Consider the following 13670-nt stretch of genomic DNA (forward strand, 5'->3'; position numbering starts at 1 on the left):
CAACGTCAATAGAAAGTCCGTCGAGTGTAACAATTTGTAGGTCACTTCTTTATCACTTCTACCTTACATGTTTCGGTACATGTTAAACCGAAACATGTAAGGCAGAAGTGATAAAGAAGTGACCTACAAATTGTTACACTCGACGGACTTTCTATTGACGTTGAGAATAATTCAAACTTTACTAACGTTACTAAAATGTGGAGGATAACAGAAAGGGAAATAAATTAAAATTTAACTGAACTCTGATATATTTCGTCTCTCCCCAAAATGAAAACATAGTATCAATATGTAAGATTTGAGGTTTTCACGGCGGTGACTATGAAGAAAGCAGTCTTCTGGGATGTGGCACCGTGTAGATGTGCTGTTAACCGACGTTTCAGAGGAACGTATCGCAGGCTGCTTGCAGCTGTTCTCACTGTCTCTTTGCTTGCGGATTTCTTATTTTTCCTTCTACCCTGAAGATGTAGGCGATACATTCCTCCAAAACGTCAGTTAACACTTCATCTACACGGCGCCACATCCCAGAAGACTGCTTTCTTCAGCGTATCAATACATTTGCGCCAAGCAAAAAAAGTTATAAACAAATACAAATTACAAATATTTCTATAAATATTCAAATTAACCGTAATACTGAATCATTTTCAGAGTTTAAGAACTACAAACTTAAACTTCAGTCCTATTCAGACCACATATTAAGTTTTCAACTAATTTTCATTAATATGTTTCCAAGCTATCGCCTGGTTAAAACTCCTGGAGCAAGAGACGTGGAAGGAGTAGACCCTATAATGGGAGTATACCTGGGTCTTCACTTTCCTGGTGTGGTGAAAGAAGGAGATCCAATTTATGTTGGATGTGAATAACAGGGTAGGGATGTGACATACAAAGAGAAAATGTGTAGCTGCATGTTCCAGATAAATGTTGCACAATCACTGTCAACTTTATTTACTTCTAGGAAATTATTTTCATGCAGTGAGAGAATCATAGGTTTCTGTAAAAGTAATTATAAAATTAATTGTAACAGATAAAATGAATAATCCTTCACACAGAAATTGCATAACAGCGTCTCCATAAATGGACGTCTCCATCACAGTACAAAATAATAATTAACAAAATCACTTCATTCATTCTTCATCTTACAAATAAGATGCTGGAATATGGATATAATAAGTCAACAGCTCTCCACTGTTTGACCTCTGTCTTAACAATATAAATATAATTAAATATTTTACTTGTTTTCTCTGTAGTAAAATTTATTAGCAACGAATATGTAAAATACAGACTGTACTTGAAATATAAGTTCATATGTACTTCATTATTTAAACATTTTGGGGATTAATGCTCTTATTTTCAAATTTGTATTGAATCATGCTGAATTATCTCTCCGTTCAATAAAGTGGAATAATCTATGGAGATGCTGAGACTATGGCACCAGCATCTTGAAAGCAATTTCTTCTAGGCAGCTCATACCTCAGCATTTGCTAGGCAATTACATTTTATGGACCACTTCACAAGTTAAGTTTGTGTTGACGGGAGATGAACCAGAATAGTAGCTCCCTGTGATTATAAATAAAATAATAACATGAAAGAGTGCAAGTGAATCACAAACAATTGAATTATCTGTCAAGTGTGTGTAAATTTAATTTAAATTTAAATAAAATTTAAACCCAAGCTCCAATATGAAAAGAACATCAAGGGAATCTAGTACTGAACACAAGGTACCGTTTATGATATGTCATCAGAATATTAGATCATTGAATGGTAAAATGGATGAGTTACTGGCATATTGGTTAAATGAATCCCCGCACATCTTATGTCTTACTGAGCATCATCTGCGCAAGCAAGAAATTAGTAAACTATGTAGTAGTCCTTATTCCTTAGCAGCCAGTTATTGTAGAAGCAAATATAAGCACGGAGGAGTATGTATATACGTACACTCTTCACTATCATTTGTAAGCATTGATTTAGAAAAATATTGTAAAGAACAGGATCTTGAGGTATGTGCTATTAAGTTACGTCTAGCGTCGGTTACATACTGTATAATATCAATATATAGATCCCCAGTTGGCAAACTTCCTTATTTCATAAGTACTTTAGACCTTGTACTAAATAAGCTTTACTCCATTTCTACTAATATAATCCTTTGTGGCGATGTTAACATAAATTACCTTTGTGAGAGTAATAATAGAACTCAGCTTGACTCTCTTTTGGCTTCATACAATCTGTTTAATATAGTTAATTTCCCCACAAGGATTGATAATAAGTCTTCTACTGCTATTGATGGTATATTCATTGATAAATATAAATTTTTTAACTATGTTATCATGCCAGGAGTAAATGGCCTATCTGACCACGATGCACAAGTACTGGTATTAAATAACTCAAAAGTCCACAATTCTAAATTTTGTAGGTATAATAAGCGACAGATAAATAAAACTAATATTGAGAATTTTAAACTTAATTTAAGTTTTGAAACCTGGGAAGAAATTTTTTCAAATGAAGATGTAGATAAAATATTTAATGCTTTTCTTAACATTTATTTGAGAAATTTTAATAATTGTTTTCCTATCAAAAAATTATTTAGTAAATACAATAATAAGGCATGGTTAACAGCTGGTATTAGAATTTCATGCCAACATAAAAGAAATCTTTATATCTTAAGCAGGAACTCAAATAATCCTATACTTTATGCCTACTATAAAAAATATTGTGGAATACTGAGGGAAGTTATAAAAACTGCAAAAAAAATGCATTATAATAGACTGATTGCCAAATCTAATAATAAAACTAAGACTATGTGGAGTATGGTAAATAATGTAACTGGCAAATGTAAAAATATTCGTGATCCCCCACCACTAATTGTAGAGGGAATGGAATGTAAAGATAGTCAAAGTATAGCAACAGCTTTCAATTTATACTTTGATGCTACAACAATTAAGAAGCTAAATAATGTTAGTATTAACTTGGATCCAATATCAAGCAATGATAATTTTCGTCATTATTTATCCTCATTGCCTTTAGGACCCAGTAATAATATTTTATATGAACCTGTAACTTACAAAGAATTAAGTGATATTATTAAATCCCTTAAAAATAAAAGTTCCTATGGCTATGATGAAATATCGACGAAGATAATAAAATTAAGTATGTTATATATTATGTCCCCTCTTATTTACATATGTAATAGGTCCTTGGCCACAGGTACATTTCCCTCAAGGTTAAAATACTCACAAATACATCCGGTACACAAGAAAGGTGATGCGTCTGAAGTATCTAATTATAGACCAATTTCTGTGCTTACATCCTTTTCTAAAATATTTGAAAAGGTTATATATAATAGAGTGTATGCTCATGTAGTACTTAATAATATATTGCCTGCTGAGCAACATGGATTTAGGAAACATCTATCTACGGATACTGCTATTCTTAGTTTACTTAATAATATTATGCAGGCACTTAATGACAGAAAACTGGTCGGTGGTATTTTCTGTGACTTAACAAAGGCCTTTGATAGTGTGAACCATGATATTTTACTTGAGAAAATGGATTTCTATGGTATAAGAGGTATATTTCATAAATTGCTTACCTCATATTTAAGTGATAGATACCAACGAGTAGTAATTAAGGATAAACAAGCTATACAATATTTTTCTGAGTGGAAACAGATCAGATTGGGAGTACCACAGGGATCAATTCTTGGGCCATTATTTTTTTTATTATATATAAATGATTTGCCAGCAGCAGTAAATAATATGTCAAAACCCATCCTATTTGCAGATGACATTAGTCTAATAGTATCTACTTCAGATCCTAATCAGCTTAAAGAATGTTTTAATTTAGTTGTTGAGAAATTGATGAGATGGTTTCAGGCAAATTCCTTGACATTAAATTTTAATAAAACATATTGTATGTATTTTACAACGATAAGGAAACATATTGTAAACTCCCCTATAAAGTATTTACATTCTGACATTAATAGTACACAAGTTATGGACTTTCTGGGGGTGTCTTTGGATCCATCCTTATCTTGGCAAGGACATATATCTAAAACAATAAAGAAATTAAATTCTGCTTGCTTTGCCATTAGGTCTCTGAAATCGTTACTATCTATTAATGATCTAAAAATGATATATTTTGCCTATGCTCACTCTATAATTGTATATGGAATTGCCTTTTGGGGAAATGCCACTAATAGCAAGGATGTCTTCATAGTGCAAAAAAGAATTATAAGGAGTATTATGAATGTAAATTCTAGAGCCTCTTGCCGGGGATTTTTTAAATATTTAAACATATTGCCTTTTTATTCTCAATATATACTTTCGCTTTTGCTTCTGGTGGTGAAAAATATGCATTTGTTTGCACTAAATGCTGAAATACATGTCATAAATACACGACAAAGTACCAGCTTACACGTGCCATTGATAAATTTGGCCAAATATAAGAATAGTGTGTGTTGTATGGGTATTAAAATATTTAATAATCTGCCACATAATTTAAGAAAATTATCGAGTGATTATAAAAAATTTAAGTTAGCTATAAATAATTTTCTCTTAAATCAATCATTTTATTCGATAAATGAATACTTGGAGTGGTCAAAAGAAAGGAAATAGAATACAGGTGAATATTTGTTTTATTTAGATACACTTATGTGTAGTAGTTTTTGTAGACTCTGTATAAATGTATGTATACTTTTATTATTAATTGCTTATAATGTCCGTATTTTAGTTATTATTGATTTATTATACTAAGCATTGACTAAGTTGTATTATTGCAACTGTTTTATTATAGTATATTTTACTATTTGGGACTGCTTCTACAACTGTGGTGATTGTGTCGCCTGTATGTTTTTCTTGAAGCAATAAAGATATTATTATTATTATTATTATTATAAACAGAGACACACTTTGTTGATGGTTCTAGTCTGTGTTCTTAACCAGATGAAGCATGATATTAGTAAAATAACTGTGTGAAAGAATGAAATGTGGCAGTTGATAATATTTCCATGTTACAAAGGAAGCGAATTAACAAGAATATCTGCCTCACATTTTTTATTACTATTTAAGAACCTGCTTGTTGATGGCTTATAAAGTGTCTTCATGAAAATATTTTATTTATTTATATCATTGATGTACTTGATAAATTACTTAATAATATCAAGGATTTTGTATTATTATTATTATTTAATAAGAATAACCCTTCATAACCTTTATATAACAGTTAAGAATGATTAAAATTAATCTGCAATATTACAGAGAAGTAAAGTGGAATTAAGGATTAAAATATATTTGCAGCTTAATATCTGCCCATTCAGAAAACATTTTAATCAGGTTTTGAGTTGAATGACCGCTGAATAGTTTATCCAAACGCCTATTAAAGTATATTTTATGTTATAAATAGGTGATATTTATTTGAATAACCGAGATGAGCTCCATTGCAAAGAAGGCCATAATTCTTTTAGTCTAAAATAGTGCATAAAAAAGTTCACATACAGTATGCAGTGCCAATTTTTCTTCTGAGTAAGGAATGATAACTTTCTCGACTTTACGTTGCTTCAGTAGGTTCTGACAACAATGTCAAATAGAAGTTTCAGGGTATATCAAAGCAAGGACTTTTAAAATTACTGCCCTAAATGGTACCAACTGAAAGGAATTGACTTCTGCTAGGTTAAAAACTATGAAGACATTTTAAAATTAGCAATACAGTGGTACCTTGCTTAACGAGCATAATTCGTTCCAGAATCTTACTTGTAGTGCAAAACAATTTTTCCCATATAAATTAATGTAAAATACAATAATGCTTTCCATGCCAAAAAAATAGTCAAAAAATTTTATGTATAACGTTTATTCAAAGAAAATTATATATACATTGTTAAGGAGCGTGAATCATCTTCATCGTTTCTTCTATGCGGAATGAACCAGCCTGGAATGTGAATTCGATTTGCAGAAAACAAAAAATCGAAATAATTAGTTTATTATTTATGATACATATCTAATTCTTTTTTACTAGAAAGCTGTCTAGAGACATTTGTTTTTGCTGATGTTTCAAAATTTGGTGAAAATGCAACACAGCATTATTATTAAATAAATTTGTAGTGCGCATAGCCACTGCCTTACGAGTATTAGGGTGATGCTTCTCAATGTATGATGCAACTGTTTCCCATGCTTTCAGCATTTCTCTTATTGCGCCCAAAGATTGTTGCTTTGCTGTTACCTCCTCCTCCTCCTCATCCTCTGACAAACTCTCCTCCACAACTTCTTGCTGTGAAACAGAATGCAACTCCAAATCGTGCAAATCGTTGATGTAGACCGACTGTATGTGCGTGCTAGATCAGCCACGCTCACACCTCGTTCTCGCTTTTCAATGATTTTATGTTTCATTTCTATGGTTATTTTTATTCTCTTATGGCTGTATTTTTGCCGCCTTTTCTTCGGGGACATTTTTGCAAGGGTTATTAAACTTTGCATAAAAAAAACACAAATAGTATGTCTGAACACAAGTTTGGAAAAATGTGTGATCAGAAGCGACACTAAGATGCTAGCGGAACGAGTGCTAAACACAGACTGATGTAGCAAGCGCACAATCTGGGACTTCCCCTCTCATCACTCGTTATGCGAAACGCTGCTCGTTAAGTGAGTCTTTTTTTTACAATTTGTTTTGCTCGTTACGCGAATTACTCGTTATGAGAGGTGCTCTTTAAGCGAGGTTCCACTGTACTTATTTTTAATTTAGGACTTGTGTTCATAAATAATACATCTGTATTTGAAAAAAGATGAATGCATTTAGAGTTGAGCCGAAATCTGAACTCACATTTATGCTATAAATTGTTATGATGATGAACATAATTTTAAAATTACTATCATTTTAAGGATCTTTTTCTAAATTATTAGTTTACATTTGAAAAATGTTATTCCCTTAGCTATCGGATAGGAGGAAAAGCTTATCTGGATGTGAGTACAGAAAGAGGATAGTTAGGAAGGAGGAACAAATCAAGAGATAATATAAAGAAGTGTCAATAAATCCAATCACTGAATCCAGAACCCATTATTATTAGTCATGCTAACCCCATATACCTGACAATATACATATATAATTGACATATTTGGTTTCCTGTTGCTATATATGAACATTTGAAAGTGGCTTGATTCCTATAAAGGCCCTGATTAACATTATTAATACGAATCATGTTTATGAGTGCTTTCTGTTTGCTCCACATTATTAATATAAGCATTTGTTCCTGCTCAGTGATTAATTCACTGTATTAAAGAAAATGGAAGCACCCATGTTACTCATCTTCTACAAATATGCTATCACCTACTCTCACAGTACCACTGTTATGAAGTCCCAGGTGTATTCCTAATGCAGGAGAAGAGCCCTCAACCTTCAGCATGGCAGGATCTGTCAACTGCCGGTATCTGTAAAGGACAAAAGGTAATGTCATATGACTGTGTGCTGAAGAAGAACAGGTTAAGCCACTGTGATGCATTTCAGTTATATTTAGAACAGGGAGGATCTCTTCTGTTTTAATGCCAACCTCACAGTTGCATGGTGAACCAAATTATCACAAATGCAGCTTTGGTGACCAACAATTGTATACAGTGTGGATGAAATGCCACTGCATGTTTCAAGAAATTGAATTATGGTTGTGCACCAATTACGTGATAAATCACTACTGAATTCAAGATAATCAAACCATGGAATTATGTCTTTACTGGGGGTAAAAGTACATACTCAACTGAAGATGACTGATACCTCTATTACTCATCAACCTTTTAGAAAAGACATCAGTTCTTATAGCAACATTGTTGCCACATTCTTGTCAGGTGATATTCTTTGAATGAAGTATACTATATGCAAGAGCAGAGTATGCAGTTAATGCTGGAAGTTAATTGAATGACATACATTGCTAATGGTAACACACATCATTAAAATACTATGAACAGAATGATATAGCCTGATAGTATAACCATTAAATCTGTAATGATGAAAATTTCATTATCCAATATAAGATGAAGCAAGCCATGGTGGTATAAGCATTTAATTTGTAACAGAGGTAATGCCACTACCCAATTAAAGATGATCAAGCTCTGGTGGTGTAGCTATTATATCTGTAATGAAGAAAATATCAATGTTCAACTCAAATTTAAGTCATGATGAACAATTCAGAGTGATATAACCATTAAATCTGTGATAGAAGAAATTAACTGTTTATTTCAATGAGATTAAGCCATGGTGGTTTAACCTTTACAACTGAAATTGAGGTAGCATAGTTGGTGGAGGCTGAGGCGCTATGCTACAAGCCAGAAAGTTGTGGGTTCAAGTCCAGGCGAGGTGGATTTTTCAATTTACCTAATCATTCCAGTCCCACTATTGGGCTATGATTCAATCTCTAACAGAAATGAATACCACAAATTTTCCTGGTGGGTAAAGGGCGGTATACACATAAAGCTGACAACCTCACCACCATCTGTGACTCGATTGTTTAGAAAATGTGGGAGCCTCGACAGCTCATAACCCTATGGGCCTTCACGGCCTGTTACAGGGATAGCTTTACCTTACCTATTTGAAACAGAGCAAGTGGACCAAATTTAAGGAGAACAATTCATGGTGGTATAACTATTATAACCGCAGTAAAGGAAATGTCACTGTCTCATGTAACATGGCTGAATCATTGCAGCATAATCATTAAAAGTGATGTGCCTGAAAGGTCACATTTCAGATTATCTTTAAAGACATGATTTGGTCAATTTTGGGTGCTGACAGTGATGGTTTGCCAGTGAAAAACAGTTAGCTTTAAATCATAAATCAATCAATATATCTGGAAGGTATTCTACTGTGGAATTAGTCATCTTGGCTAAGATTTCTAATTGTTTTCAGGTTATCTAGATGCTTTCATAAACCAACAATGACTGATCTTTCCCTCATCCTTTCCAACTCATGTAAAATAATCTCTGTACTTAATACAACATTTTAAATTACCTGCAAACCAGACCATCAACCAATTATTTACATTTTGAATTTACCATATCTGTACACACTGATTCAAGGTCATTACTGCCATGCATCTGACAGTGTTATTTGAAATCTGGAGGTGAAATGTATATCAAATTATTACTTTGTTTTAATCTAACTTCATACATGTTTATGTTTCAATATATCAAGATGCTGGAGAATGAACAAGAATAAATATGCAATGATAGTCCATTTCTCATCAACAAGAAACTCGACATGCCTGCTAAACTCAATGTTTGAATTATTAACCTGTAAAATGCTAGTTGAATACACTATGTATTAAAAAGAAATTGGATTATTTTGTATGAAATTTAATGCTTATACACATGATTACTCCTACTTGCTTCTTAATTTCTATTTATTACCTTGTTTCCTACTTCCATTTGTTTCTTCTTTTATAATTTTTACATCTTCTCTTAATTATTCATATTTCATACATGGCAATGTAAGGTTTCTGTCAACACAACAACAAATTCATATTCATATACAGGATATATATTTATTAGTGACATAGAAATTACCCCTTGAGAGTACGGAGAGGCTCTCGTTTTGGCTCCATGATGGCTGTGTCTGGGTTGATCGTTGTGAGAACACATCTGAAAATGGAGACGAATGTGCTCAATATAGCTACAATGAACATAAAGTGGAAATCATTAGGAAAAAATTACCATGGAAACTTATATTTTACATCTCAAAAGTAGTTCATAATATCAGGGAAATCTCTACAAAAGGAATTATCCCAGCAATCACCTGAACAGACTGGCAAATACAGTAAATATATAAATAGACTTGAAAGGATTCTGACACTGGTGTATGCTGTACAGAACTATTAGGCTTATTTTGGACTTTATCCATCATCTTACATATACCGGACAACGGATAAAGTCCAAAATAAGCCTAATAGTTCTGCACAGTACATATATAGTCGTACTATTTCTTTAACCGTTCAATAACAGCCCTGTGCTTCTTCTATTCTTGACCTCTCAGCCTGTATAATTTATTTTAAACTTCACTGCACATTATAAACTGTTCCTAGTAGCAAATTGACACATGAACTTTCTGGCTGCTACCAGTCCTCTCTGTGCATCCAAGAATGTTGTTCTTCTTCTGGCCTAGACAAATGATCTGACATCTGGTTGAACTCTTGATTGCTCAGACCACAAGAGCACTCTCACATGTTGTGTAATCCTCAAACTGAAGTCCATGATGTCAGTCTCTGTTACCCAGTTCCTTAGTCTGCATAGAGTATCAGTTTACTATTTGTCTAGTTTAAAATTACTGATCTACAGGTATGTCCATTAAACCTATTTTTAGTTATATTTATAAAAGTAAAACCTACAGCAGACCAATATAATATACAGTCCCAGACTCCTATCCAAATAAATTCTCCACTAATATAAAACTTTTGATATTTAATATTTCTTGTTTGATTCTTTAGAGTTTTTTTAATGATGCTGTCAGTAACTCAGGCTCTAGAGTATTGAATTGTAGGATGATAGAAAATAACAAAGTGGAAAGGATGTGACCATGGCCTGATTTAAGGTATTATCCTGGCATATGCTTGAAAGTCTATCAAAACCATGGAAAACGTAAGTGAGTCAGTTTTCCAGCCAATATTCAAACCAGTTACCTCACAGCATAGTGGGCTCCGTAGTCTAGAGGTAACGTTCCCACCTCATGACTCGTAGTACGCGGGTTCAAAAACCCGGCGGAGGTCGTGGAATTTTTAAGGGCAGAAAAATTCAGGGAACAAGTCCTCTGGGAGGGACTTTAAGCCGTGGGTCCCGTGTCGTAGATTTACGGCATGCAAAAGAACCTCATGTCTCTAGGAGACCTCTGAGCAAAATTAGGCAACATTTCCCGCCCAAGTAGTTTCCAATTCCTCTGGTAGATGGGGGAAGTATTAGGTACCACTTCCAGAGGAGGGGGGACCTCCCTGACAGAAAGGGACTAACTATTAGATACCACTGCCAGAGGAGGTTGGAACCTTGCTGGCAGAAAGGGGCTGATAGTAAGCACCAGTACCAGTAGGGTATGGAGACAGTAGAAATTAAAGGGGGACGCACAATGGACCACTAATCGGTCTAAGTGCATGGGGAAACCCACCCCCTCAATACGGAATACCTCACAGCATTACCACTTCAGCTAACTTGTTTGGCTTTAATACTCATATTTCTTGTTTGATCAGACAGTCTGTTATGAATACTAACCTCGTGCAAGGCTTGACATTCTTGAACACAGCTGTCTCCCCAATTCTGATCCATTTCCACTTATCCTCCTCATAGGGGAGTGACCCTCGCACTAGAAAATTTGGTCTGAACTGTCTCGATATAATGGATACATGAGGAGGAAGTCTTGTTCTCAGATCATCTATTGAGGATTCTGTCATCAACATGAAGCTAGTGAGGTCTGAATATACCCCCTGTAAAGATAAAAAAAAAAAGATGATCTGGGAAGAAATGATACACACTGTTTCCTTCAAAACTCTGATTTATAACTGAGGCTAATAGGAGCCCATGAATCAACACTCATTTAATTCAGTGACCCAATTCTGTGCTTAATTTCCTGTGGCACACATTCTGAATATTTAGAATTTTTTATAAATAAGAGTAAAGTTTCATATCATCCTCATGTTTTTTAATGTTAACAAAAACTTTCATAATATACATGTAGATATACAGTGGCTCAGTCATCTGGCCCATAGTCAGTCACTATGCCAACTGAGCTATCCTGGCTTCCCTATAAGTGCTAAACTTTAAAAAAAAGTTGCATAATTTTTAATGCTGTTATTACAATCATATTCAGTGGCCTACATCAAATTGTCACTAACTGAACTTGCTCAGGATGAAGCGGAATGGCTGGCTTTTGATAAAATCTAAGCTAGTCAGGATGAATTCTATCTTGTAGGATATGATGCCATGTGAAAATCAACTCACAGTTTTATGTCCCATGAAATAGAAATCTTCATTGCCACCACTGTGACAACCTCAAATCCAAGCTAAGCTTTGTCAACTTGTGTAAAATCAATATTTTACTAAAATATATACCAGTTGTCAGTTCAATATTGTGACATGTAAATCCATTGCTAGGCAATGCCGCAACACACATGGCCAAAAATACAGCAGCAGTGTTTTCTTTGTGTCGGTGCAACTTGCACATGTGCAATGACATCACACCACAAAAGTGTGCAACGATCACATGATATGGGTTTTCTTTGCGTGGTCAGTGCTGAGAGGCTATGCAAGAATATGGGAACAGGAGTTCAGTTCAGTTGAGTTCTGACATTCCAGGGTGACTTAACAAGAAATGGCAAGAAGACTTCACAGTGATTTGAAGTGCTAGTTTCTGTGTTAAGATCTGCTGCCAGGAGACAACTAGTGGAGACTGAGAATCCTAGTGTGTGTGTGTGTGTGTAACAGTGGACTAGAAAGTGTATAAATCAGCGATAGCACTGTATTAACTGTAATTAGGAGAAATTGTAACTGAAGTGCCACGAAATCCAATCATCCAATCTAGAACCTGCTATTAGTCGTGCATACCTCCCTACACTTGACAGTATGTTTGCTTAAATTAATTTTATGTAGTTAAATCTGTATGGGTTTATGGGATTTGAGTGGGATTAGTTCTTTTTATTGTCATATGTTATCTGTTACACAATGCAGGACATACTGAAACATTCACTGTCATCATTTCTATGCAGCCTTGATTGTGCTGAAGTTTTGCAGTTGACTGGAATTTTGTTCCTCTTTTCCTAGTTCTTATCCTACGTTTCTTAGGAGGCTGTGTTATGCAAATGTGGTGAGGGTCTGCTTGATAGAAGGAAAAGTTTGAGAAACCTCGTAAGGCTTTTGATAATGCACATTTAATAGCTATTGTTACTATAGGTGTGATCGGCTTCAAATCAGTAAACATTGTAAATTTAATTTGTGCATGTTATAAATACTTACAACTTTATTTAAGACAGTCACCTCTCAAATGAGTATTTCTCAAAATACATTCAAATGTACTTAGATTCCCAAGCGAAGAGAGTTTTAAAATAAATTAAATTGAAGGAAATATACTCATAGTAACACTGTACTTCTATAATGTGTTGTAATGTTGCATATCAAGTGTAACTCTGTCAAATGGCTCAAAAGATGTATATTAATTTTGGCTCTTAAGTAAAGTGGTCCTTAAAATTAATCAAATTATTTTTAATGTGATATTTTTATACAAATTTCTAGAATAATAACGTAGTCTCAAGCGTGATTTCTCTCCAGCATAAATCAAGAACTGCATATGCTGCACAAATGGTGTGACAATTACCAAATCTTTATTTTTAAATGTCTTGAAACACTGCTTCAGCTTCTCAGCTGCAACTCTTCTTGGCATAATATCGGCCAAGTAATATCCCAAACGTAGCCCGCAATCCTGATTCAGCACATACTTTGACAACCAGTTTGCTGCTGTGTCTCCACAATCGACAGTTTCCACCTTCTCATTATTCCATATTCTATGCAAAAAGAACAGGATGGCAATTATTTTTAACAAATTTTTGAACTCAGACTTGTTATTTTTCCCAGGGCTAGTGTGATAGCGCAGGTGGATCAAGTGATGAAGTGAACCTGAAATGGCATAATTTTAAGGATGGCACATTTTACAAACCCTCTTTTTTTAGATTTGAG

General features: G+C 34.1%; 3 protein-coding genes across 7 annotated transcripts in view; 2 read left to right on the forward strand and 1 right to left on the reverse strand.

The window, feature by feature from the left end:
* The window catches only part of LOC117282008 (mitochondrial amidoxime-reducing component 1-like), a 19644-nt gene extending 15988 nt beyond the window's left edge, over positions 1-3656 (forward strand). For all 3 annotated transcript variants that reach the window (XM_023848366.2, XM_023848365.2, XM_023848367.2), the window contains exon 7: positions 731-3656. In XM_023848366.2, the coding sequence (XP_023704134.1) occupies positions 731-860 (130 nt within the window). In that variant the 3' untranslated portion in view covers positions 861-3656. The remainder of the gene's footprint in view (positions 1-730) is intronic.
* LOC111862733 (probable RNA-directed DNA polymerase from transposon BS) lies at positions 1661-4880 on the forward strand. The gene is made up of 2 exons (XM_033750743.1): positions 1661-3829; positions 3938-4880. The coding sequence occupies exons 1-2, from the start codon at positions 1677-1679 to the stop codon at positions 4605-4607; spliced, it is 2823 nt and encodes a 940-aa protein (XP_033606634.1). The 5' UTR covers positions 1661-1676; the 3' UTR covers positions 4608-4880.
* Positions 4881-7023: 2143 nt separating this feature from the next.
* Positions 7024-13670, reverse strand: part of LOC111862669 (mitochondrial amidoxime-reducing component 1) — an 18485-nt gene continuing 11838 nt past the window's right edge. For all 3 annotated transcript variants that reach the window (XM_033750792.1, XM_023848219.1, XM_023848220.1), the window contains 4 exons: positions 13312-13498; positions 11217-11428; positions 9528-9602; positions 7024-7409 (listed from right to left, as the gene is read on the reverse strand). In XM_033750792.1, coding sequence (XP_033606683.1) covers positions 7280-7409; positions 9528-9602; positions 11217-11428; positions 13312-13498 — 604 coding nt within the window. In that variant the 3' untranslated portion in view covers positions 7024-7279. The remainder of the gene's footprint in view (positions 7410-9527; positions 9603-11216; positions 11429-13311; positions 13499-13670) is intronic.

Source organism: Cryptotermes secundus, unplaced genomic scaffold (genome assembly GCF_002891405.2).
Source record: "Cryptotermes secundus unplaced genomic scaffold, Csec_1.0 scaffold5, whole genome shotgun sequence".
NCBI classification, from domain to species: domain Eukaryota; kingdom Metazoa; phylum Arthropoda; class Insecta; order Blattodea; family Kalotermitidae; genus Cryptotermes; species Cryptotermes secundus.